Here is a 27,248-nt window from a genome sequence, read left to right on the forward strand (position 1 = left end):
TTTTCTAAATCACATCTAAACCATCACTGTTTACCACAAGGATGCAACTGGAGCGCCAACCACAACTTGAGAGATAATTGGACTGTTGCGGGCCAATGCTTGGGCATGAGCGGCAAAGTGGTTTGATTTAGCAGCAACAACTTCGGGAGTTTCCAATGGAACACCATTGCTGGTTACAGCTGGAAGTCCAAGGGTAGTTGGGTATGCAGCTGGAAGGGCACGAGCAACAAGAGCTGGAGCAGCGATGGCAGCATGAGAGACCAGAGGAGAAGCTTGTACCCATGGAGCGGCAGAAATGACGGGAGCGCCAGCAATACCGTAAACTTGACCAGTGCGGGCAAGAGCTTCAGCGTGAGCAGCGAAATGGTTGGACTTAGCAGCAACAACCTCTGGGGTTTCCAATGGGACACCATTGGCAGTTACGGCTGGAAGACCAAGGGTTGTTGGATAGGCAGCTGGGACGCCTTGGGCAATAATAGCTGGAGCAGCAGCGGCAAGAATACCACGACGCAAAATGCGGTGAATTGGGGCAATATGACCATTGCGGGCTAGAGCTTCAGCATGAGCAGCCAAGTGAACTTGCCTGGCGGCCACAACTTCGGCGGTTTCTGGAATACCAACATGTCCAACAAGGCCGTGAGCAACAATTGGTGAAGCAAGAATTGGAGCAGCATTAACAGCAACGGCCAAATCACCATTACGGGCATGAGCTTCTACTTTGTGCGCCAAATGAGCAGCACGGGCTTGTTGAACAGCAGGGGTGTCAATTGGTACTCCATTGGGGCCAATAACTGGTAAATGTTGGGCACCGCCAACCCAGAGAGGGGCAATTGGAGCAACAATACCAGCTGAAGCTGCGGCCAAAGCGCAAGCGAAAACAACCTAAACATTTAATAAAATAAATTAGTTTTTAATTAATTGTATTGCAAATTAATAAAACTTACGAAAACTTTCATTTTGAGATATTTGATTTTTCTAGTAACCTCCTATTGTAGGACTGTTAGAAGACTGTGCCAAACTCAAAAATCTGGAACTCATTTATACTATTGGAGCAATGTTTTAATATTTCTTAAAAATTACATCATCCGCTAAATGCAAGATCTATTTCAACAATCAGGGTCATTTTCTTAAGCGAGTTTTGACCGAAAAGAAGAGATGTGTAGGTATGACTATAGCTTACTAAAATATATTCTCTCATTGCATCATTTCAAGTTCAACTTTGCTTGTATTAATCCAATGTTTTGTCATTTTAATATTTTGAATTAAGAATACAAGTATGAACTTCTTAAGGAGTTATTTAGGAATTGCCAAACTATTATCTATATAACATGACTATGATTTTTATTGTTATAATTAAGAAACTATTTGAAAGAATAATTTTTTACTCAAAAGAAAATTAAACTCATGCAAAATATAAAAATATTCCTAATTCAAATACCGCAATGGTTAATATCGTATATTTTATTAATTATGTTACACGTTTAACTAAACACGTTAATTGTGGACATTTACGAATCAGTAATACAGAAACATTAGAATATTCAAGATATTTGTAAACATGATTAATATGCAGTATTATTTAGTAGTAAAAAGATTTAGTCAGGTATATAAATGTTAAACTCCGAAATTGTATTATAAGGCTATCAAGTAAAAATGTAAATTTTGCACCAGTTGCGTGAATTCAGATCAATCGACTTTATAGCAATGACCATGATAATTGCAAAGTATGAAGGAAATCACTCAACAATTTGAAACATTAAATCATGTATCATATTTGTTAACTTTTTGGGGGATCTTTACACGAGTATAAAAGTTTGAACAGTTTGATCAGTTGGTACAGTCTCATAACAGTCCTTCCATAGGAGGTTATCAGAAACAAATACAAACTAAACATGAAATTCTTCGTAAGTGTTTCAAATAACTATGAAATTAAATTTAATAATCTACTTCTAATAACAATTTATTTGCATTGCAGGTTGCTTTTGCTTGCGTAGTAGCCGCCACCTCGGCTGGCATCATTGCGCCAATCGCTCCATTAGTGGTAGCTGGACCCCAACACTTGCCAGTTATCGGTCCAAATGGAGTACCAATTGATACCCCGGCTGTTCAACAAGCACGCGCTGCCCATTTAGCTCACAAAGTCGAAGCTCATGCCCGTAACGGTGACCTGGCTGTTGTTGCTCATGCTGCCCCAGTCGTTGCTCATGCTGCTCCTTTGGCTTACGCTCACCATGCCATTGCTTCCCCAGTTGTTGCTGCCCATGTCGCCCACGGTATTGTTGGACACGTTGGTATCCCAGAAACCGCTGAAGTTGTTGCCGCCAAGCAAGTGCACTTTGCTGCTCATGCTGAAGCTCTTGCCCGCAATGGTCATATTGCCCCAATCCACCACCTCTTGCGTCGTGGAATCATCGCTGCTGCTGGTCCAGCTCTTGTTGCCCATAGCATCCCAGCTGCCTACCCAACTACCCTTGGTCTTCCTGCTGTGACTTCCAACGGTGTCCCACTTGAAACCCCAGAGGTTGTTGCTGCCAAGTCCAACCACTTCGCTGCTCATGCTGAAGCTCTTGCCCGCACTGGTCACGTTTACGGTGTTGCTGCATCTCCAATCATTGCTCATGCCGCTCCACTTGTAGCTCATGCTTCCCCAGTTGTTGCTCATGCTGCCATTGCTGCTCCAGCCCTCGTTGCTCGTGCTATCCCTGCTGCTTACCCAACCACCCTTGGACTTCCAGCTGTCACCAGCAACGGTGTTCCATTGGAAACCCCAGAAGTTGTAGCTGCCAAGTCCAACCACTTCGCTGCTCATGCCGAAGCTTTGGCTCGTAACAGCCCCATCTACTCTGAGGCTCTTATTGCTGCTCCTGTTGCCACCGTGTGGTAAGAAGCAGTGAAGAATTACCTAATAGAAAATGTGTAAATAAATTTTGTATGACTGTCGATGATTCAATGTAAAAAATAATTCAAAATCAAAAAGAAATAAAAACAAGTTATGAATGAATTACTTTTGTTTCGAATTATATTTTATCCTCCCTTGAACAAAAAAGAAACTGAACTCATCATGAATATTAAATAAAAATAATACATTAGCTTGATGAAATGGCAGCATGATTTATTATGTTTTATAGGTTGTACTAGTTGGAGACACTGCTAGTAATGTAAAGTTAGTGCCTACATAATTAGTTTTGTCAAGGCAATAAAATTAATAAAATTAAAAACACATTAGTTATTGTTTATATGAAGTATTGGAATGCGATTATACTCCTCTCAATCATTTTTTATACTTTTTGTTATTTAAATTCTTGATAAACTTTTCAGCTGGTAATAAATGTTTGATTGATGTTTAATATACAAATAGTACTTGAATTAAAATATCTCTAACTTTGAGTTAATATCTTAGTGTTTACATTTTCAAAAAGGAAGCATGTGTCATTAATTATGCCTTGCGGGTAATAAACAGTCAACCTGTGTTAAATATGTCTGACGTAATTATTGCTTGCTACAGAATTTTTTATTGATTGTTTTTTCCATCATTAATTAATCATTAATTTTTTCCCTGCAAATACTTTAAATATTTGGAGCACTGTATGTATTTTTAAATATTTTGCGTGCATTTTATATGCAATTATTGCTGCACGGCTGGTGCTAATTTAATATAATAAAATTTGACATTTCAATACTCTAATTTTGGTTGGCTCATTTAAATCTTTTTTGCATATGTTGTAAAAAATGTGGGGAGATATGCACCGGTGACATATCGAGAGCAACGCCGAACAAATATTTCGAATACTGCATGATCTGAATGTGCGAGCCGTCAAAATACGCAACCCTGAATATTAATTTTACGATATCGAACGCAAAGACCTTGCACTTGATTACCAGTTGTCTTCAATCAATACCAGTTTAAGATGTCGATCGCTTTTTGGAAGTGAGTATAAAAGAGCACCTGTCCACTGTCACAAGCACAGTCTTCTAACAGTCCTTGCAAAGGAGGTTCAGAAATCTACTAAATCAAAATGAAATTCTTTGTAAGTATATATATTAAAATTTATAATGAAATTTGTATTTACTTTGATTTATTTTGAAAAGGTTGTCTTTGCTGCCGCTTTGGCTGTTGCCTCTGCTGGTCATTTGCACGCCCCATTGGCTTATGCCGCCCAACACCTGCCAGTGATTGGAGCTAACGGTGTCCCAGTTGACACCCCAGCTGTCCAACATGCCACTGCTGCTCATTTGGCCCATAAGGCTGAAGCTCATGCCCGCAACGGTGACTACGCTGTCTACGCTCACGCCGCCCCAGTTGTTGCTGCCGCCACTTATGCCCATGCTGCCCCAGTTGTTGCTGCCCATACCTACTCTGCCGCTACCTACGCTCATGCCGCTCCAGTTGTAGCTCACGCTGCCCCTGTTGTTGCTGCCGCTACCTATGCTCATGCTGCCCCAGTTGTTGCTGCTGCCCCAATTGCTGTAGCTAAGGCTGTCCCAGCTGCCTACCCAACCACTCTTGGAGTCCCAGCCGTTACCTCCAACGGTGTCCCACTTGAAACCCCAGAAGTCGTTGCTGCCAAGTCTAACCACTTCGCCGCTCACGCCGAAGCCGTTGCCCGCAACAGCCCAATCTACGCTGAAGCCGCCCCAGTCATTGCTGCCACCTATGCTGCTGCCCCAGTTGCCGCTTATGCTGCCGCTCCAGTCGCCACCTACGCCGCTGCTGCCCCAGCTGTGATCGCTAAGGCCGCTTACGCCGCTGCCCCAGTCGCCGCCTACGCTCATGCTGCTCCAGTTGTTGCTGCCGCCACCTATGCTCATGCTGCTCCAGTCGCCGCCTACGCTGCTCCATATGCCGCTTATGCTTCCCATGCTGCCTACCCAACCACCCTTGGAGTTCCAGCCGTCACCGCCAACGGTGTCCCACTTGAAACCCCAGAGGTTGTTGCCGCCAAGGCCAACCACTTCGCCGCTCACGCCGAAGCTACCGCCCGCAACGCCTGGTAAATTATAAAACAAACAAAAAAAAACACAAAAATCAATAGAACAAGTAATAGAATGTTAGTAGTCAAAAAGTATCAAAAATGTACAGAATAAAAAAAAGACAATAAAAAATTTCAAAAATTAACATAACTTATTTTATTATCAATATAAATACATAATAAAACTCACTGGTATGCAACTATAGATACTACGAAATACGCTTTCAATAGTAAATGTAAAATAAACGTATCGTAAAGGAGCTTGCAGTAAACCTATGCTCGCCAATCCGAGATTAGTAGGTTTGGTAACGCGAGATTTAATAAAAGTGGATTAGTTTTGACTATTCAAGCGTATCGCACTAATGTATCGACGTATCGCGTGGCTTCCAATACAGTGCCCATAATCCCACAGTCGTGATAAATGGCACAATTTCATATGTTCTCTTTTTCACCACGTATTTGATAGTGTATTGCAAGTATACATCCCATTAATAACACATTGATAACAGTAAGACATACAAAGTGAATTGCAAAGTGCATTTAATACAAATTAGTTCAACTAGTTGTATCGTATTGATAAGAGCATAAAATATAATCAATACCGTTAATACTTCAACAGAATTTGAACATCAGATATTTGGTTTATATAATATTCGACTTTTGATCGCAAAATCGAAAACGCAATTTAGCGTAACTGAACATGCCAAATGTAGGTGTATGTTCTCAAGCGGTGAAACTTGTACGTGATTATGCACGCACATAAGCTTTACATTTATTTGCATCATATGAAAGTTTCATATGCTTGAATTTAACGGCAATGTACAAACATTAGAATAATTTAATTATTTGTACACTTGTGAACTATTGTCATCTAAAATTGTGTTCTGATTTATTAATCAACATTAAGTTTTCGAATGGCTGTTATTGTGCGGTCGAATTATGGACACACAACATTGAATTTAATTGTTCTTGTAATTATAATGTTACGCGGCATGTAACATCGTTAAAAAGTTCCCAAATTCAAGCTTCAATTGCAGTAAATTTCTCGTCTGATGGATTTGAATAATGGCGCGTTGATATGCACACCTCACACGTGGATTTAATTCGAAGTTCGTAATGGTCAATGGACTATTGTTACAAGCGTATTGTTGAAAGCACGTAATTAAACCCATAATTAGATCAGTAAAGCCGCAGTAAAGTAATAAAAATTAATTTGGTTAATTACGTCTACGAATTATATTTTCGTCCGTGTAATTACAAAATTTATTTTGGCAACGCTTGGTATATGAAAAATTAATTTATATTAATAACGCTGATTTACATGTAGAAATTTTGATTTGCCTGCAAGGCGTTATGGAAGACTTAAGACGAAAATAAAGTTTCGAATGTTGAACGAGATTTTTTTTATGAATATGATAAAACGAATTGTATTAATCAGGCAATTGACGGGCGGCCCGGTTGTGCTCTACTTCCGACCACCGACGTTTCGGCGAGGGTGTTTGGCCGCGGTGCGCTGAGGTGTGTGCGTGCGTACGCGCGATAACTTACATTGTTCGCCTAAGAAAAATAATCGCGGCCTGTAATATGTTACTTAAGCGCGCAATACGGCGCTCGTGTGCGGGCACTAACGGCCCGACGCACGGCTGTTATGGCATCGAGTGAAAGGGACCTTGCTTGCGATTTGGGGAGAAGCGAGCTGCGAATCATTTGGTGGGACCTATAAATAGCTTTCTTTGGTCAGGGTAGAGCACAGTCAAACAGTCCTAGCTCATCTAGGAGGTTCACTCAGCAATACACGTTTAAGCATGAAAGTTCTGGTACGAACAAATTTACTACTAGTGAAATTTTCAAGTGCTCATTGGATATTAATTAATTAAATTTAATTATAGGTTACATTGGCGTGTGCCCTGGCAGTGGCCAGTGCTGGATGGGCACCAGCTGGTCCGGTCTTAGGCGGATACAAAGGACCACAACACGTTCCAGTGATTCATGATGGTGTTCCAGTTGAAACTCCGGAAGTTCAACATGCCAAAGCAGCTCATTTTTCGGCATTAGCTGAGGCGGCATCTCGTCCAGGATATCAGGCTCTTGAACCATCACCACATGAAGAGTACAGCGGAAATCAACACGGTGGAGGTCATGCTGGTTATTCTTTCCATTCCCAACATAACCCAGCTCCAGTTCATCATGCCCCAGCTCCAGTTCACTACGCCCCAGCGCCAGTCCACCATGCTCCGGCGCCAGTTCACCACGCTCCTGTAAACTATGCGCCCAAGGCCCATATTCATCCTGCCTATGAAACCAGTAACGTTCTCCCAGCAATTGCTCATGACGGTAGCCCCTTGGACACACCTGAAGTTGAACAGGCCAAGCACCACCATTTCGCTGAATTCTCCAAGGCCCTTGCCGCTACCGCACCACATCAACCAGAAGAACCCCAACAGCATTACCACAGCCAACCAGCTCATCACTACCGCCGTCGTCGTGGCCTTTACTCCGCACACATCCCCGTCATCAACCACCATGGTGTCCCAGTTGAACCCGTCGAAGTCCAGCATGCACGCGCTGCTCACCTCGCCGCTTACCACGCGCCAGCTCATGGATACTCTACCCACCAAGTACATGCCCCAGTCTACGGCCATCACTACGAGCACTGGATCCCCAAGTACGACCATCACGGCCGTCCTCTTGACACCGCCGAGGTTGAGCACGCCAAACAAGCGCATTTCCACGCTTTCCACGAAGCCGCCGCTCGTAACTCTGTCCACGGTTACGCCGGTGGATGGAGCCACGGTGTGCCCCATGACACCCCCGAGGTCGCTCACGCCAAAGCAGCGCATTTCGCTGCTCACGCCGCTGCCAAGGGCCACCATTACTGAGTATTAATATACAACCCATTTTGTGATCTACCAGAACTTTCATTCTAGACTGTTATGGCTCGGAGTTTTCGACACCAAGTGCCGAATAGCCGATGTCGAAAAGCTATTATTATTATATACTTATATTTTTTCACTTTGTGTACGTAAACATAATATGATATTGATATTCGATCGAATAGACTATATTCGAATAAATGAATACGAAAAAAGTTTGAATTTCTTTTCTTGCTTCACGCACGATCAATTTCCAGCATGTGCTTGCGTAATGGGCGAAATTAGAAATTAGATCGTGGAGTATAACCAACGACATAGAACCGAACGCAATCTCAGCTTCATCTATTGACCATTACACCAAGAGTAATCATTTTTCCGGCAGGTAACACCAAGGAAAATATTTAAACATTCAACACCTGTTTGGAAAACATTTAGAGTAGTTTCGAAATAATTAGTTCAAGATTGAGATAACCAAATGGAAATTATTTGCGAACCACACGATATAAATATGCAAATGCAATCAAGAAGAGAAATACGTACTACAATAACGTTCTTTGTTTGTCTATTTTCATGTTTGGGCTAATTGTTTGTACACTGTGCTTGGATTAGTTACAGAATAATAGAATATAGAAGTTGGAAAGTGTTGCGACAACAAATGTTTCAATACAACACAACGCAAGATAATCTTATTATATTTATCATTGCTAGCTTAGTTGCAGGCGCATTTCTATGTATATATTACTAAGCTGAATATTTGGCGCATGAATCGAACATAAATTCTTATTCTCTTATTGGACCATTTAAATTGTTTTCTATTTTTATTCAGAGATAACCATTTTTTGCTAGACCGAGATACATTTATATCTAAAGAGTTTTGCAATACTAAATGTACATTCCAGTGACCAGATTGTAATAAATATAGTGCAGTGTAACTGGAAGCAAGCGAAAGCACGGATTCCATTTCAGATGATGCGATACACAGAGAAAATAAATTCTCTGAGAGTGCACGATCTCGATTTAATCCGTAATAGATTTAATGAATTATTGAATAAAAATAAAAACACACCACTTGATTGAAAATTATTTCCAACCTGGCGAAGAAGCAGAAATAAAATGCGTGCTCATGAATAGGAATAGGAGTAAAAAAAAACATACATACACAGATAGAAGCGAGCCTCAAAAGGAAAACGAAATGATAATCGTTACGGATTCCACCTGTTAATACCTAGTTTTCTATTTGTGCTATATTCTGCGTCGTTTTGCGTCGAACCAATTTCTACTTCTACCACAACTTGCACGGTTATTGCAAGTGTATTTTCTCTTTGGCAATGCGCAAACGTTACATAGTTTCAATCTATTCACCTCTAACTATTATTCCGTTTATTTATACAATTATAGTTTGTTTGTATTTCCATTGATGTAACACTTCACGCTTTATTTAGCATTAGGCACTGTGCGTTTTGTGTATTTTTTGTTTTGATTTGTAAATTTGCCACATTTCCACCTTGCAACACATTGTTATGGACAGCGATGAATCAGCGTAATGTATAATTTAGTGCGGATTGCAAAATAATGTGCGCTTATAAAAGAAACCAGTAGCGCAGATTATTATTATGGATTTATTGAATATTACAGATGAGATAAATGCAAAGACGCCGCATGGGGACGATCAAGGATTTCTGAAATTACACCACGCCTATTGAATAAATAATTTGTACATTCTAAGATGACTATGTGGCATATTTTAATTTGTTTATTCATGCACTGTATTTAATTGCAGAATTATACATATTATTGTGACAATAAAAAATAGATAAAATTATTAGCTGTTGATTGACCTCCAATAAAATTCTTTAATATAAAAAATGTAGATATTTAAATTTGTTACTGGAATGTTCACGCATTTTAAGCGTGATACAATTTTAAATTAATATTTCACAAAAAAGACAATGTTTTAAAAAAATATGTGACGTCACAGACGACGGAAGTAAAAATTATGATGCAATATGAGCTCAAAACAGAGCAATGAGCTTTAAAATAATTTTAATTATTTACCTGTGAATTATACGATCGTAAAAGTAATATCATTAAAAATTGAGCAATGTTTCATTGCTTTCGCGCGTTTTCCTATCTACTTTCTTCGTAAGTAGATGTACCTACCTACTCACTTAATTGCATTTGCCGTGACACTTAAATAGAAACAATTTTAATGCTGTAATGTTTTTATGCGTTGCTTTTCTTAGTTACCTAATGTTTAAATAATGACATGATTTACTCAAAACGGCAAATTTTTCAATTAATGAAATCCATCTCCGCGTCCATTTCCGCAAGAGTCAAACATTTAATAACGCGGAATACGTTACCATACTGTCACTTAAGTCAAAGCCAAATGAGTGCATAGTTGCATTCTTGTATGATGTATGATGTAACGCTCAGCGACCATTGCGAACAAAGGCGACTGTCGATAATTTATTTTTAAAGACTATTTCCCGGATCGTCAGCTGTGATGCGCACAATAATTACCGTATTTTGTAGTGATTACATTTCGAACATGTTGTGCATGGTTACAAACAAAATGTAAATAAAAACTTGACGTATATTATGCAAAATCAAATAAAACAAACGCATAGAAGAAATCGCGGCGAGAGCACGCGAGAATAACGAGTGCAAAACGCCGGCGCGAGTTTCGTACTTGATTCCGCGATGCAGAGTACTTCATTACGCAATAACGGCATTATTTCGTACTCACATACGCGAAATGTGCCTAAACAAATAGCTACTTTGCGGGAACGACAGATATAAGCCGAGATCGCGAGCGTGAGCTGAAAAACCAAAAGCGGAGCGCGAGGCGAATCAGAACGAAATCAAATGAAACGAAACCCAAACATGCGACCAATGCGAGAGCGCGCAATATTTATTGTCAGGCATTAAAACATTGCTCGCATATTTTCCATCGGCAGCGAGAGTATGCCGTCGTCCTTCCTGATGCGTAGGATTTTCAAAACGTGTTTGGACTCTCGTGTGCTGCTCTCTTAAATAAATTTCAATCCGAATGAGAAAAACAATTACATATATTTCGTTGCTCCGGCAAAGCGTAGGAGACTAGGAAACAAATATCAGTAGCAAATAATAATAAATTTAAATGCTTTATAAATTAAGCAATTTCAGTTTTATAGGTTTTATTTAGTTATTTATTTGAGTATAGTCTACTTTGTCCCGCATCCAATTATCGATAGATATTCTACGGATGTTGAAAATGTTCCGCAGGCGCCGACAGAAAGTAAAACGAGCGTGAACGCAGACGCGGAGACGTGAAACCCAAGAAGCGGAACCAGATCGCTCAAGGTCGTCGGATACCGCGCAAATCGCCCAAGACTTCTTCCTCGAGTCGACTTCGTGCAAACATTGCGACAAACTACGACAATGAACCCGTCGTCAAAGAGCAAACTGCTTTAAAGCCCAAAGGTGACTAACACTACAATTTTTAACCTCAATTACTGGCTATACTGCCTTACAGCGTAATAAAAGTTGCCTACCTAAAAAATGTGTCTCCTTTAAGCTTTAAACCTCATTGTTTGTACCCACGATGCAAGATTCCGCGAAGAATATTTGCAACGCATTAATATGAATTAATCATAAACATTAACCAGCAAAAGACGCCGACTGCCTCGACCAGTTATGGAATATTTGACGTCGATCTCGTCACATTGTTACTACATGCTCGGAGCCTACACGAAAGGCGGGGCAGGTATAAATGTTACTTGGAGGTCATATGCAACGGCATAATCGTTGAATTCTTTAAGCCAGTACCTACTATGTTTGCGATATTAATTTCTGTGAGTATTTTTTTTTCGCTGTTTTCTTTTATTTGAGGAATTAAATTTCATTGAAAATGTTCACAGTTTGTTTGTTGGGTGGTCCTAGCAGAAGGGTACCATAATGGGGTGACTATAGGACTTACACCTTATTCCCATCCGGTCCTTTCCCAATATCACGCACAAGATGTCTTGGGCCAATATTCCTACGGATATTCCACACCCACAGCGACAAAATCCGAAACTAAAACTGTTGATGGTGTTACACAAGGTGGGTATTCCTACATTGACTCCAATGGTCTTCTTCAGTCTGTCAGCTATGTAGCTGACCCAGTTCATGGCTTCCGAGTTGCCGCTACTAACTTACCGCAAGATTTACCTGACGTTGCTTATGCCAAAGCAAAACATCTTGCTGACTATCAAGCAATTAAGGATGAACACGCAAGGGCACGCTATGTCCTTCCACAAGCTATCCACGCAGGTGGTCTTGTAGTTCAGGACTTACCGGAGGTTGTTAGAGCTCGCGCTGAACATCTTGCTGCGGTACAAGCTACCCTTGTAGCGCATCAGACTCATCACCTACAACAGCAGTTGCCTGCCGTTGTACAGGATCTGCCTGAGGTGATTAAAGCACGCGCCGAGCATTTGGCCGCTGTCGAGAATATCAAAGCACGCGATGCCGCCATCAGCCTCAGTCCGGTTCATTTACATAACAACGTAGCACCGGTGCATTATCACGTCGCACCACAACCAACTTACGTCCCAATTCAACCAATCACCTACCATCCTGTTGGATTGACATCGCAGTACCATGCGCAAGATGGCTGGGGTCAATATTCCTATGGATACACAGGTCCACTCAGCTCAAAATCAGAGACCAAGTCTGCTGATGGTGTTACCAGAGGCGGGTATTCTTATATTGACGCAAATGGTATTTTGCAAACCGTACATTATGTATCTGATCCTGTCAATGGCTTTAGAGTGGCTGCAACCAACTTACCACATTAGTACATAACCAATAATAATAGTTATATGTTAAATATAATTTTCATAAAAATCCAATGATGCAATCATGCACAACGATTGAATTTTTAATGCGAATGTTACAATCGTTGTTTGTTCATGTAGAACTAAGTAAATTAAATTTTAATTTGATTTATATCATGATTAAATAGATTGCTTTTGTTGTGATATTATTTGTACAATAAATAAATAAATATTAAAACAAACATTACATAATATATACAATTCTATCCATAATAAAATTATTATAATGTAACATTGAATATTTGCAAATAGAAAATAGTTCAGTTTAAATGCTCATAGATGTCGATAGTAGTACCTCAAGTTACTTTTATTGACTTAAAAATAAACAACGTGTGTAGCAATGTTTTATTTTTTTATAGACACGATGAGTAATAGTGTCAAAGTCTCTGAATTACTACAGAAATATTTCACCAACAAAAACAATATTGATAACTCTTGACCTTAGAATGATTTTACAGTCTCGCATTCTATTTACTCGCAAGTTTGCAACTGGAAGTAGTACATGATTAACATTGCAGTGAGCAATTCCTCACGAAATAATTTTATTACATTATCAACTTGTGATGTCTGAAGATTCTCAAAGTAGTAAAAATGTGGCTAGTAAATATCCGCAATACATTTCTGCGACGATCGGTAAAGAGCAGTGTTTATTGAGTTTCTTTAAGAAGTAATATTATTAAAATAAATATTTTAGCGGGATTAAGTGGGTTTGCTAGTGGCATAGCGTTGTGTCCTCTTCTGTTGGGATCTAGTTACAATGAAAATATATCATTCAGACTGTATGAAACTAATAATCTTCAATACCTGAATATTTTTGGAGCGGTTGTAGGCACCTTGGTCTCTGGTTTTGTTAGTGATTCCTTGGGTCCGAAACGTGCCATACAAATTTCAGCGTTTCCACTTTTTATGTCACGCCTTATAACAGCATATTGGTACGGCAAATTAATTATTTCAAAATCATTTGTTAAGTAATTGTATCATAAAATGAATTTAATGTGATATCTTTGTGTTTATAGCCGCACCGTTTATGGATTTTACGCTGCAATATTACTGCATGGATTCGCAGCTGGAATATCTCTCTTTTCCGCGATAAATTATTCAATCGATATCGCAGAAAGGCGACAAAGAGGAAGTGTTGCATTTATGTATTACGCGTTGCATTTCTTGGGTATAATCTGCGCTCATTCAATTGGTAAGTGCATTTGAAACTTCCGTTTTCTCCACGTATTCTAGTCTATTAAGAATAATATTCGTATCTGTTAACTACTTACGTTTGTCTTGCGAGTTGAAATCGTGTTAAATTGCGAAGCAGCAAGTCGTTCAAGCCGTGTTAGCTTCCAATGCAACGTGAAAACAAGCGGATATAGACGATGCATTGCGCAACAGGAAAACTCCCACGAGTGACCAGCCCTAATCATGTTAAGGAGAACCGAAGCGCGCACTCCCTCGCATCTGGATCAGCGTTTTTCGGGATTTCTACTTTCCTGTCGATTTGTTTCGCTTGCGCTTTGCCCCTCGTTCCTCGTTTTTCTCGTAGCCGTGCTGACGCGTTCGGCGCTTCGTTTTCCATTTTGTATTTCTTTATACACATTCGTATGATTGTTTTATGTGTCTATCGCTTCAATTTGCGCCGGATATAAATCGTGACGGTTCGTTTATACGGCTGTGGGGTGCGATGCAGAAAAAACAACACCGCGCGGCCGGGAAAGAGCGAGAGATGGATTCGGACGCTTTCACGGCGTATTGATTGAAATATATAGCAACGCTTGAAGAAAATATACAATACGAGGAGATACATTGATAGAAATGGAATGACATGTTGCGAACGATGGAAAGCCGTCTGCTTGCTCGTGCGCTTATCGAATTAGGAGCGCAGACGTCGGCGACGCCAACAAGAAACAACAGAAAAGATGAAGAACATTTCGATTTGGTTTGTATGCAAAGCACAAAAAATCATATTTTATAAAAACAAATCTAAAAGTTGCAATGAATAATTTATGACGATTATAAGATCATTCCGGAACGCGAGCAGCATTAAAATGGCAAATTATACGCTGTCATCTATCTCACGCTAAGTCGGAATAAAAGACACAAATATTTATTCACGAATGAAAACTTAGTAATTAAACGCGAACAGTATTATCTCAGTAAATATTTACTATTTTAATAATGTAATGTGAACGTAGGCAATCCAAATTACACTCGCAGCTTAACCAAATTTATTGTTCGTTAAATAATTCGCGTTTGTGCACTAATTTAGGTATACATAAATTATTACGCGAGATACCGTCGAATTGTTACCATTACAAATAGTCACACTTCAGGTAGTAAACGATAAATTATTACATTAATGAATAAGGAATAATCGAATTATTAAGGCAAGTTAAACGATGCGTGCTCAACATCTTATCGGTATATGGCACGGTTTCGTGCAATATATGTTTGGGAAGTGTTAAATTTAAGGCGAACTACTGGATATTATACTCGAGCATGTGTTAATCAACTTAGTTAATTATTGCCTACATTAAAGTTAAGTTTTCACCCGTGCACGTGGAATTAAACCGCGTTCTTTTTGAAACAACATTTCACGTTCCACTTTATTTCTGAGATTTACGATAAAAACTTCTTGGTTCGTAATATTTTAATTTAATATTAATTAAATCGGACATATTTTAATTATTAATAAGATATTATTCTTTAATGTGTCGGAAAATACGAAAACGTATTTCGGATGAAATGTGTTAAAGTGATTTGAATATTAAATGCCTCGACATTTATATTTCCACGTTCATGGCGCGCGTCTTGAAGAAGTAGATAATTTTCTGCACGTCGCAATGCTGTCGCTTATCATCCCTGCATCGCGCAGTTCGGTTCGCCGCGAGAGTTGAAAACTTCATAAAGTCAATATTAATGGTATGGTGTACCAGAGGCAAGAGGCACAAGAAGCGACTTCGTTACGATGGCAGTCATTCGTCATATTAAAATTACTACCAGCGGTTTGGTTGGCTGCAACTAACTTAAACCGTAGTAAAGTGTCGGTTCTGCTTGTGTTTCAATGCAATACGATAATGCATTGTTGGCTGTATGCATTTTAACTAGGGGCCGTGCAATCGTCCAACAAAGTTCTTCGGAATAGTTTGTTAAATAACAAAACTTATTTTTCTTTGGTGAATGGAATGAGTAACACCTCATCGTCGCTTTTTCGAATTGTGTATTCAGAAGCGCACTGAGGAAATTTTCCAAGTTTTCTACCATTGCACTACGAATATAAATTTCAATAAAAGTTCGCAAGTTTTAACTCTGTGCGATTTTCTACTTACTTTCAAACTACAACCGCATAAAATGATGAAAGAAGTAGATATTTGCTGGTTTTAAAGACAAAATAACCACAACTGCTTTTTTTCATTCAAAACTTGGAAAAATTTTAATTTAAAAACGAAAATGTGCGAACGGATTAAAAGTTGATGATGATAAGTCAGATGTCATGTGAGCAAACAGTTTTTCATTAAAAGTTTTATAGCTTGCTGGGCATTCCTTGCGTTTTCCGCTCTTCCTGTCAGTTAGTAGTTTGAAAATTCTCTCGAGTAGCGTGATCTGGCCGAGCCGTTCATTTGTCTTCGTATTTGTAGGGTGAGGGTGTATTAAGAGTGACCGGCGTAGCATTGATGGACTAGACGCTGGATAAATTGTGCAAATGAACGATGTTTTTCAAAGCGGATCGAAGCGGCGCGCGTTTGAGTGATTGATCGCAAAAAGCTGCGCAATAAAATGGAAAATTAAGCGCAAGCGCGTCGAAAAACAACAAGAAAACTCGTTTTTCTTGAAATCTTTATGAGCGATTGAGTCAAATATGAAAAAGACAACAGAAAATCAAATATCAAATCTAAAGAAATACTTTCACCAAGTTTTCTTTCCAGAAAAACTTTCTGTAACTTTTTTTTATCAACGCACAAATCTATTGAATTAATCTGATGTGTTTTTATATTCCTTTTTTTAAATTTAACCTTAATTCAGTTAATTTGTGCCTTCAGGGAGAAACGTAGACGACTTCATTCTACAGGCGCTAATTCCATCAGTGGTGCCGGTAATCTACCTGACCGCATTATCCTTTATACCTGAATCGCCCGTGCACATGTGCATGAACCACGATTTGCCGCAGGCGTGCAGCAGCTTGCAATGGCTGCGCGGTGCTGATTACGATATTGACGACGAGATTGCCCGCATTCAGGAGTACACCAGATCGAAAAACGACCACAGGCGTCCAACAGGCGCCAACGAATCAGTGGTGAGATTCGCCAGTCGAAAAACAGCAACGCTCATTTTTAGCGCTGATTCAATATTTGCTGTTTTGTACATTTTGTATGCACGATGCTTCAATTGTCTTGACAGTTTGTATTTAAACATGGAATTTGATATTGGATGGAATTCAATGACAAACGAATTAAAGGTAAATATTAAAACTAAAAAACAAAAACTATAGAAAAAGGTATAGAAGGAATGTTTCAATTTGCCTCTACTCGATTTTCTTTAGAGTTGATTTTTTGTTGTTTGCAAACATGAAGCACTCTCCACTAGTCATGTCACATGCTCTTGTTGATATCGAATGGAATCGCATCACGAATCAACCAACGCGCCGTATGGTGGCTTGTTTCTTATTTGCTGTTGCTGCTTGTTCCTTTCAGCTTTTTATGCGGTTTTGCAATAGGATTTCAGACCATCTTGTTGTCTATCTTCCAACGGTGTCACTACTGAATGTTTTCATAGCTAAACTAACAAAACATCATAAATCAAGTCTTATTCATTCAAAATCAAAAAAAAATCAACAACAAAACAAAACATTATATTACTTTTTTCAAGCAATTTGTGAGTTTTACCAAATTTATTTAAACATTAAAAGCAATAATTAAATATTTTCACGTTTGGAGCATACGGTAGATTTATCAAACCGCAGATCCGAACAAAGATTTTTATCGGTCACGACTTTGTCGAGTGTCACATAAGGTGACAACGTGATTCGCAGGGGCGTTTGTTGATTATCTTGAAAAATCGGGTTTACGTTGAGTATCACAAAAATACAAAGAAAAAAAAAACACAGTGCTGTATTTATTTAGTTTAAAATTTTATTGCTTTTATAAAGATTTCAAAGTTGATCAAAACAGTCAGTAGAGTTGTTTCAAGCAGCGATGAAGAAGCACGAGGCCGGAAAGACTTCGTTGAGCGTCCACGCTACGCTGACTTCCCGAGTGTCGAATGCGCGTCGTTAATTCGATTCCATTCTCGATTATATTGGCCTTAATAAATCGTCGTCAGAATTTGATTAGCCGACCGAATTTCTATCGCGCATCGATCGGCACAAATCAACACGGCGTCCCACGATCTTCTTCGTCATCGTACCTATTCACATTCAACCTTCCAATCCAGAACTTGCCGGGTGAGAACTTCATATCCTGCTAGTTTCCGAATGCATAACTTAAATTCATTCACGGTAGTAGTCATAGAAGTAGTAGCAATATAGTTAAATATTATAATTTTATATGTTATTTAATTTTAGTTCCGTTTATGTATTTTCTAGTTACCGTTGGTGTTACTCCTGATGTGGCTCGTGAAACATGTGGAATTGAACATTTTGATTCCTAGAGTGTTTGTTGTAAACGCCATTGGTGTTATGACAGTAGAAATAGTTCTATATTTCTTTGAGGATGTTGAATGGCTATGGATTCCTTGTTTATTAAATGTAATCATTTCCTACGGAAACGTTTTATTAGTGACGTTGCTCCTCTGGCAGGTCTTTGATTACATTGAATTGAAAAGCAAAGCAATACCTTTTTGCCTCACGATGCAGCTCGGTTGGATTATGATGTATACAGCTATGCCTGAATATGACATTCCTTCAATTTATTTTACAATTATTAACATAATTGTAGGATTTATCGATATACAATATTTTTTGCCAAAACTGTTAAAAAGGAAAGACATGCCCACAAAAACAATATTTTTACAAAATGTTGCATAGGTATTAATTTATGCGTTCAATAAAATCCATATTTGCTCACAATGTGTTCTCGTGCTGTTTATTTTTTGATTTTGTTTCATATTTTATTATACTATATGTATTGAACTCCGTTTCCTTGCTTCCCTTTTTTTTATCGGTGCGCGGGTGTAAAAAGAAGCGAAGTTTAAACGTGCTGGCCTGGAGGGCGTCCTGCAAGTTCATGAGGCATCAAATGCGATTAGGGGCATCTCGGGAGATACGTGCGAGTCGCATCAACGCCCGAAGCCACCACCATCGGTCCCCGTTGGACCTTCGCTGCTCCCCCGGAAACTGCGCCATCTTTGCCTTTAGTCTTCGCGAACGCTCACGTTTGCGTCGTACAGTATTCGTATTCGATATCTACAGAGCGCACATGCACGGCTACGTCAATTTACAATTCCTGTCACATCCCACTTTGTACACTGGATAAATAACTTGTAGCATTTCAAACAGAACGTCCCCAAACGCACGAGCACACACACACACACACACCCAAAGCAAACATATATACACAAAATGTTTATTTGTCACATAAATAGCAAATAGGATCAAATGTGTGCTCGATACTCACCGCAACTTCTTTATATTGTTCTTTGTTCAACTTCAACCCACAAAAAACAAAAGAAGGATAAAAAAAATTAAGTGAGGAGTACAAAAAGTAAGCGATGAATTATTTAGTTGACTTGAACGACACTTTCCTTTATAAGTATTATTACATATTGAATAAAAAAGCTTTAAGAAGAAGTTAAAAATTGAATTTCAAATTTTAACATTTTTTCTTTGTTTTACCCAGATGGAAGTACTGTACCTGCGCGACTGGGTCATTTATTGTTGGTAACAAACGTGCGTGCTTTCCAATAGTCTCTATGTCTATAAATACGAAGCGTTTCTCTCATTGCAGCATCTCTAACATTCCCTCGCCAGCCACCAATCACTACACTCCGGTACACATTGAATTTTCAATGCGCATCGGTCTGGTGAGCGCGGTTTTTGCACAGCTGTAAAAAAGCCAGAGTGAGTCGGGCGCGTTGGGCATTAATTAAATCAATTCGAGTTTCTCCCGAAATCAACGTTCCCACGTTCGTTTATTACAGTTTATTTCTGCGTGTCTTCCCTTCTAGCATAGCTTTTTTCTCCGTTTCACATAAGTAGGTAGTACACGTATATGACATTGATCATATTTTATACATTTTTTTGTATCAGTATCGTAGCCGCATTTTTATACAGTACTAAGTATTTTACATCAATGATTGTATCCGAATTATAAGTTGTAAGTCAAAAGGAATACGAGTATCATGTGAAAGCTCTGTTGCGACGTTAATATACGATAATGCATGCTAATCGAATGATTCAGCAATCTTTCGTTCACTGCGCTTTGATGATTCGTTTCCCAAAGACTTTTAACACCTCCGCTTCGCTGCAATTACGCTACGCGCTTTTTAAATGCGTTGTAAATCTGATTTGCAGATTAACGGAGGTCATAAAACGTCTTGATTGGACATTGCGAACGAAACAAAAGGCACGATTAATTAGGTTCCTTTCACGCTTTCCACTCGCGTCGTTGAGAAACTTAGCAGATGACACCTTTGGCCAATTTGAGATAGGTACTTTTTACAATTGGAAATAATTTGCTACAAAATTCATGCTTTAACTAACAGTGATTCTTCTAGATTAATTATATATACATTCATTATATTTTACATTTATCGTTCGCAATTCCGAGTCAAGATATACATTTGCTTGATCACATTTAAAAGAAAACCTTAAAACAGGTTGGAAAAGCTCTTGTACTGTATTGTACCCATATACAATTAAATGAATAAATAAATAAATAGTTATACAACATATTTTCAGGTTAAATGGGTTAAATCTCTCATGATATATTTATACATTTATATTTAATATGTACATAAAAAATATTTAACAATATAAAACTTTTCCGTGTGTCAATACAAAAAGGAAACTGCTAAAGCACAATTAAAAAGTAATTGACTGACTTGCAAGCGTATAATATATACAAATTTCTATATAACACGAATAGCATAAAATATATAAACTAAACAAATCAATAAATATTTAATAAAATTTGTTCTAATATCAAACATCGATAAAGTTTCTTTTATGTTGTAATTAATAAATTATGTATTATGCATCTACACTTAAATGTTATTTGGCTAATAACACAGCCTTGAATTAGGGGTAGTTAGTTTCCTTTACATGTACATACTTACATACTTATCGTATGCTACCACATAAAAAATCTATTGTATTAAACTAATTCCTTTCGAGTCCTGTCAGAAAATTGATGTTGTCATAAAATATGTATAAAATGTTTTAAATGAAACACTAAACTCTAAACAATCCCACGGAAGTACAATCTTTGTTGTAAATGCCGGTGATCTGTAGATCCATAGACATTCACAAATGTGCGCGATGCGCTATGAGCTAGCTTTATGTTACAATTCAGTACAGTTATTACGAAGTCGTAAGTGTATTTCTAGTGTGTGAATGTGTGTGTTTATATTTGGTCGCGATTGTTTTATCACGCTTGTCAAGCACATGTCGATTTAGTAGTTTGCTAATACTAAAACCCTGTATTTGTCAGTTGTGATTATTTAATTTTTATTGGAGTGATTTGTGTAAAATAGGTAAATAATAATGCTTTGAAAATTCTTTTATTTTTTCTGTGTTTCTATTTCTTAATAAATAAGTTACGTGGGAAGCGTATTGATTAAATTTCCAAAACAATTGCTTGTTTTTGCGGTCCTCTGTGCGCGCACAAAGAATGTCCAATCGCCTAAAGGATGCGTGGGAGGAATGTGTGGGAACAAAAGAACCAAAACCTTTTCTATCAAGAATAAATTCGATTTAAAAAAATAAAATCATTATAATACGCTTTGTGATAATAAATTAAAACTCAACGATGACCACAGGTTGTTTCCGCTTTTGTGTTTTTTGTTCTTACATTAAAAAGCTAATTGTTACACATACGTATATAAGCTAGTAGTAACTACTTGACTTAAGTGTTAATTATAAGTCGTTAATCTTTTCCCTCTCCAAATAATTCAAAATAACATCACACTTGAAAATAAAACCTTAGGTTCCATCGGTTTCTGAGGCGTTTTGTGCCTCGATTTATCTCGATATCACCAGTTATCAGCATTTACTCCCCCTCACCTTCACGCGAGCGACGTCGTCGTCGCGAACGCAATCCTGATCCTCACACGCACCGTCGTCGAGCCTCTTGCGTCAGCCATACAAACACATGGCGACTTTGAAAACGGAATCCTTATCCAGGTACATTTGCGATTTCCTGCGCTTCTTATGTCGTCACCTCGAATCGCTCGGATCACCGCCCGGATCGCTATCTTCTCCGAGCGAATTGCCGTGCGTTTGTATATTATAGCTAGGCGAACGGAACTGTCGGCCCTGTAGCTGCGATCCATCGGATCCTCGTCGGGAGGTGGGCGCATCACGGCTCTTACAAAAGCATTTGCAAATAATGCGCTTGAACGCAAACCGAAAGTCTTTTGAGAAGAGCGCGTAGATGAGCGGATTAATCGCCGAGTTACAATAGCCCAGCCAGAAGAGGATTGAGAATATCAATGGATGTATGCAATCCTCACAAAACGCGCGCAATAAATACACAGTAAAGAATGGTAACCAGCAAAAGATGAAACCACCCACGATAATACCAAGAGTTTTGGCCGCTTTGGTCTCCATACGGAATCGTTTTACTTGTGCCTTAATATTACGCTTACCCATACGTTTTGAGATGATCTTGGGTTTGCTAAGACCATCTTCACAGATGGACGGGCTAGGTGAGCGCGTGGGAAGGCGCTCATTGCTGTCGCAACTTGAAGATCTCCGAGAACATCGACGATGTGTTGCTAGACGTGGTGTGACGCGAAGATGGGTCTCACGTCTGCAGAGATTAGTTGATGTGGTGTCCTTACCATTAACGCTGTAGTGTACAGCGTAACTGGCTTGACTTGTGGGTGATGAAGGTACCACCGAGAGTAGATTTGGTGACGGCGAGAGGTTCTCGCTGGACGGGTAGCTAACGCTGATCTTTACACGTTCGTGTTTTCCACGTGGTGATGGAGAGGCACTCCCCGTCGTTGTTGTGGTGCTGTTACTGCCATTACTGTGAGGGGAACCATAGAGTTGTTGTTGTCTAGTGGAAGAACCTCGACCACGATGGATACGGAGTGTTAATCGCTGCTCATCGAAGCGGTTACCCAAACCTCGGGTACCTGCAATAATAGAAATATATGTTACTGTGGGCCTTTACCTTTAAAAATAATAATATCTAAGATTTATTAGATTTAACAACCGTTCAAATAGTAATAAATTTACTTGATTCGTACGTTAGTTGTAGCAGTACGGCTTTGCCCTGTGAGTAGTCTCCTGCTACGAATGAATTTAGGTAGATCGTTGATAAGCGCCGCGTTTTCCCACCCACCGGGCATTGTCTCCTTCGGCAACGCGCGAAAATCCTTATATAAAGCGGCAAGTAATCCCCGGGGCTGTTTATTATGCCGACGCGCGAGAAACGAGCGGAAAAAAGTTTACACCTGCCAGATTCGCGAGAAATACGCTGCGTACATATTTATGTCGTAAAAAACAGTCAGCGTTCGTGCACATGAAGCAAAACGGCGACAAAAGCTGCTCGACGAGAAGGACTGTTTTCAGAGATATCCATTTTTTGCGTTGCGCGCTTCCCACGCGCGGAAAAATTAGCTCTCCTTGCGTATTCCTTCGACGTCTATCACAAAGCTACTGGTCTCGTCTGCTTGGTCGATGATACGCATTTCGTTTTTGCGTACGCGCGCTTCCAGTAACTTATAAAAGTAATTGAATCCTCTACGGAGTACTTTTTACTACTTCTGGCAGATATATTCATGCTCCCGTGGTAGGTTTTCTTCGTTCGTGTTTTTCTTTTCTGAAACGAGCGCCGAAAAAAATAATGCGAGTCTTGAGCACTGTGGAGTTGCCGAGTTTGTGCAACCAAAACACGTAACGCGATATATGCGTGAAATTCGATTTTGCAAATTGCCTTTATGTTGATTTACTTTGCTTTCGCCTGCGTACCGCGTGAACACTCGAAAACATAACTGAACGTGGAAAAATCTCGACGATAAAACATTGCGCGCGCGCGCTGCTGCTTAACGTTTGCTATTGTTTCTGAATGGAACTCGACGTGCTCAACTCGTCGACTAACATGCGAAACTGTCGCCGTTGGTAAATAATTCATTTATTCGATTGTTGGCCGCGGAAAGTCGGGCGGCAAGTGCGCGCGTGTTGAAAACAACGAAAGTCTTTTTTATTATCTCGTAGAACACACATGGGGCTGACGGTTATTGCCGGGGTCTTGAACACGATCGTTACTATCCCTTAACGACAACGCGTATTATGAGCAAACGTAGTAGGGGCGGGTATTCGGGGGTTTCGGATGAAGGCGGCCGTGTATTATGTAGCCGTTTCGACCGCATTAAGACGCCAGCCATGAAAAACGAGCGCAAGGAAATTAGCCCGGGCGCCACCATCCTAACGTTGTGTTTTACTTGATCTCATTTGGGGGTCGTAAACACTTCCTTGGTTGGGCAAATAGCTCAAGTTTCTACGGGCAGAGTAAACTAATAAATTAATTTATTTTTCAATTTGTTTTTTAATGCATAAAAATTGCATTTTATTTAATTAATATAAATTATTGTTCAGTAGAGGCCAATTTGTGCATGAAGGCTAATGATAAACACCTGCACCATGTAACTATCAACAAGTAAATATTGTTTCAAACAAACCCTTAGTGTGGTCAAATTTGAACGAATCAGATTTGACCATCAAAGCCCCCCAAAGCGATATTGCCATATCTGGCTTAAGAGTCTTCTGCACATAATTCAGTTTGGCGGAAGGGCTGCCACTTGCTGGCACTTTAGCCCCGGCCGTTGTTTCAGAGCTTTCGCCGGTGGCCCGTTGCGTTTAGTTCTCCTCTATTCGATTACAATTTTCGGTCGCCGGCTTAAGGTAAAGCTATCCGGCTAATAAAGTTAGTCTGTTAGTTGGTTAGTTAGACGCATGTACCACCCACCTCCGCCGGCGCAAACCGTACCTAAATGCCCGGTGTTTAATCAAAGTCGGAGGTAAATTTTGCTCGTTTAAACTCACCGCCCGCATGCAAGCAAGACACACGCGTGCGCACTCAAAATCGGCACCTCAAAGACATGCACAGCAAGGGTGCGAATTAAACTATCGACGCAGCGTTTACCTTTGGTCGTCCTAAAGCCCTGATTGATGGCGCGCGTCGTCCGTACGGCGGCTTTGTATATCCGCCAGTAGAAGAAGAGCATCACGAACATGGGGATGTAGAAGGAACCAAGCGCCGAATAGACGACGTATCCGGTCTCGTTAGTGAGCTCACATTGCCACTCGCAAGGAACATCTTCTTCCGCTCGAGTGCCGTTCCCCGCCGTCGACAGCGTCAGCTCTGGCGGATCATTGGTCTGCACATGGAACAAAAAGAACGACAATAAAAAATCAGTCAAGTGAACCCCTGCTCTATGCTTAAGTGATAATGCATAAAACAACTTCAGGTGTATTGAAGAGGGGTAAAGGATTGTGCCTATTGTGTGGGTGTACGTCTCAGGGTTTCAGGGTTTCAGGATTTCAGTGTTTCTGCCACACCTCGTTCTTATTCTGTAAAGTTTTAGCGCTGCTCTGGAAAGTGGGTTTTTGTTTAGAGTTTGTGGAGTTGAATAAGCACCGCGTCTGTGTACGGTTTTTTCTTCGTTGTATTTTTTTTTTGTTATTTCTCGCAAGGAAAACTACTTGGAAGCTACGGACGTTGTGTGAAGTGTAACAACACGAGACCGGTAAACAAATTGCATACATAATCCTGACGAGTCCTTTTGGAGACGTCTCCAAGAAGCAAGAGACGTTTTTTCATCCCAACCTAGGAAGATGACACAAGAGGAATGCGACTGCTTGACAAATAGAACAAGCAGAAGTGTAAAGAAAGGAAACTAACGTCGCCAGAACTAAAAATAACAAAAACTAAGTAGCAGAACGCGTGGCCTTACTCTTAAGAAGACCTAGACTCTGATACTAGGGCAGTGGCGCACAATAACATGCTATAGACGATTCTGAGATAATGCCCAAGCGTGAAACTCAACTCCCGTGAGAAGAATAATTAATTACTGAAGCCGGCACTGACGTATCGTCCTTGCCCTGTTTGTATCAACCATGTTGTTGCTTGTTCCTGCACTAATCCGCGTTGATGTTGCAGTGTTTGCATTCCCAGGCACATTGCGCAAGGCCGAATTAAAAATAAATAATATACAGGAAACCAATCCGAAGGCCTGAAAATCTAATAAAATTTTCTGCAAATGTAGCACAAAAGAGCAATTTCAAGTTTCTGTAATAACTTGAACAGAAAGGTATAATAACTCAATAAAGGTTCAAAGTTGACTCCGCATACAACATCCTTCCGTCTTGACAAATATCTAATTCAAGTCTTCGCTTACGGCTCCGATTCATTCAATTTCAGCCAAGATCACCGAATCATATTCCCTTCTTCGTATCTATGAACAATGCGAACAACAAACTAGCCGAAGTTACTCATATATACAGAATGCACATTCTACTCAAACCAATTGTTCGGCTATATTTTGTGCATAACAATGAACCTAGTTGAGAATCTCAATGTCTTTGCCACTCGCCGCTCGTCCTTCGCCCTTTCGCATTTGGAAGATTCGATGTGCCAAACTGAAAGTCACGAAACTTGTCGGCCCGCATCATCCGGCTTATCGGAAGACACCCAGCAGCAGCGGCATAAATAAATAAAGCGTAATAAAGTTAGCTGAACTAAATAAATTAATTATTCAGCGTGCAAACATTGCCCACGCGTGCACTAACTCGACCATTTCATTACATTAAAAGCTAACCTATGTTGCATGTGGTGTATAACTTTTTGATAACGTTATTTGTTTCAAATTCAATTTATTTCCACTTTTTTTGTATCTACTGCATAATTAACTAGGAGTTTAATATAGGTATAATATACTATATCAGTTTTGCAAGGAACTTAATAAAGTTACATGTTACAACCAAGTAACTTAATTGTTAATAGTTGGTATAAGTTAAAACTCAAAACTGGTCCGAAATTAGGAACTTATTAGACTAATTAATTGATTTTCCTATATTTATACGTGCAAAAAGTGGGTATTATGATTGACCATGAACATAATGAACAAAAGCATTAGTATTAGCAATTAATCATTGTCCAGAAAGCTAGAAGTAATGTTTGCACAGACTAGAGAGACGTAAATTTCCACGAAGCGTAATTTCAGGCTGCACCAGAGTAAAGGTAAGTGAGTGTACACAGGCCGGACACAGAGACAAATCGCCGGCAATATGTTATGAATATCGTGGGTCCGCACCGGCTTCGTTGAATTTGGACACTTATAAGATCCGACAAGCACGTAACCTGACGTGGATGCCAGCGTCCGTTATA

At 39.6% G+C, this 27,248-nt stretch overlaps 6 protein-coding genes across 7 annotated transcripts in view; 4 read left to right on the forward strand and 2 right to left on the reverse strand.

The window, feature by feature from the left end:
- Positions 1–30: 30 nt before the first annotated feature.
- Positions 31–1,002, reverse strand: LOC135803666 (cuticle protein 18.7-like). The gene is made up of 2 exons (XM_065317339.1): positions 945–1,002; positions 31–882 (listed from the first exon to the last, which is right to left on the reverse strand). The coding sequence occupies exons 1-2, from the start codon at positions 954–956 to the stop codon at positions 31–33; spliced, it is 864 nt and encodes a 287-aa protein (XP_065173411.1). The 5' UTR covers positions 957–1,002.
- Positions 1,003–1,892: 890 nt separating this feature from the next.
- On the forward strand, positions 1,893–2,911 carry LOC135803667 (cuticle protein 18.7-like). Its single transcript, XM_065317340.1, has 2 exons — positions 1,893–1,904; positions 1,976–2,911. Exons 1-2 carry the CDS (start codon positions 1,893–1,895, stop codon positions 2,882–2,884), a joined length of 921 nt encoding a protein of 306 aa, XP_065173412.1. The 3' UTR covers positions 2,885–2,911.
- Positions 2,912–3,953: 1,042 nt separating this feature from the next.
- On the forward strand, positions 3,954–8,006 carry LOC135803668 (sialidase-like). The gene is made up of 4 exons (XM_065317341.1): positions 3,954–4,028; positions 4,090–4,991; positions 6,712–6,787; positions 6,860–8,006. The coding sequence occupies exons 1-4, from the start codon at positions 4,017–4,019 to the stop codon at positions 7,847–7,849; spliced, it is 1,980 nt and encodes a 659-aa protein (XP_065173413.1). The 5' UTR covers positions 3,954–4,016; the 3' UTR covers positions 7,850–8,006.
- A 3,551-nt stretch (positions 8,007–11,557) lies between these two features.
- On the forward strand, positions 11,558–12,887 carry LOC135804133 (uncharacterized). Its single transcript, XM_065317901.1, has 2 exons — positions 11,558–11,679; positions 11,746–12,887. Exons 1-2 carry the CDS (start codon positions 11,659–11,661, stop codon positions 12,664–12,666), a joined length of 942 nt encoding a protein of 313 aa, XP_065173973.1. The 5' UTR covers positions 11,558–11,658; the 3' UTR covers positions 12,667–12,887.
- A 289-nt stretch (positions 12,888–13,176) lies between these two features.
- On the forward strand, positions 13,177–18,760 carry LOC135804132 (uncharacterized). Its single transcript, XM_065317900.1, has 5 exons — positions 13,177–13,338; positions 13,400–13,637; positions 13,722–13,897; positions 16,737–17,152; positions 18,278–18,760. Exons 1-5 carry the CDS (start codon positions 13,269–13,271, stop codon positions 18,716–18,718), a joined length of 1,341 nt encoding a protein of 446 aa, XP_065173972.1. The 5' UTR covers positions 13,177–13,268; the 3' UTR covers positions 18,719–18,760.
- A 1,056-nt stretch (positions 18,761–19,816) lies between these two features.
- The window catches only part of Oamb (Octopamine receptor in mushroom bodies), a 40,399-nt gene continuing 32,967 nt past the window's right edge, over positions 19,817–27,248 (reverse strand). For both annotated transcript variants that reach the window (XM_065299304.1, XM_065299303.1), the window contains exons 4-5: positions 25,005–25,239; positions 19,817–22,992 (exon numbers count right to left, since the gene is read on the reverse strand). In XM_065299304.1, the coding sequence (XP_065155376.1) occupies positions 22,067–22,992; positions 25,005–25,239 (1,161 nt within the window). In that variant the 3' untranslated portion in view covers positions 19,817–22,066. The remainder of the gene's footprint in view (positions 22,993–25,004; positions 25,240–27,248) is intronic.

This window comes from Atheta coriaria, unplaced genomic scaffold (genome assembly GCF_025399875.1).
Source record: "Atheta coriaria isolate IRGN ID8LTWV9N9 unplaced genomic scaffold, Caltech_Dcor_3.1 hic_scaffold_3_pilon, whole genome shotgun sequence".
NCBI classification, from domain to species: Eukaryota; Metazoa; Arthropoda; class Insecta; order Coleoptera; family Staphylinidae; genus Dalotia; species Dalotia coriaria.

Coding starts and splice junctions, on each gene's coding strand:
- LOC135804133 (XM_065317901.1), top strand. CDS start 11,659: ATGTTTGCGATATTAATTTCT. Junction 11,680..11,745: donor TGTTTGCGATATTAATTTCT/GTGAGTATTTTT, acceptor AAATGTTCACAG/TTTGTTTGTTGGGTGGTCCT.
- LOC135803668 (XM_065317341.1), top strand. Junction 4,992..6,711: donor GCTACCGCCCGCAACGCCTG/GTAAATTATAAA, acceptor TTCTTTGGTCAG/GGTAGAGCACAGTCAAACAG. Junction 6,788..6,859: donor GTTTAAGCATGAAAGTTCTG/GTACGAACAAAT, acceptor ATTTAATTATAG/GTTACATTGGCGTGTGCCCT.
- LOC135804132 (XM_065317900.1), top strand. CDS start 13,269: ATGTCTGAAGATTCTCAAAGTAGTAAAAATGTGGCTAGTAAATATCCG. Junction 13,339..13,399: donor ATACATTTCTGCGACGATCG/GTAAAGAGCAGT, acceptor TAAATATTTTAG/CGGGATTAAGTGGGTTTGCT. Junction 17,153..18,277: donor CAATGACAAACGAATTAAAG/GTAAATATTAAA, acceptor TGTATTTTCTAG/TTACCGTTGGTGTTACTCCT.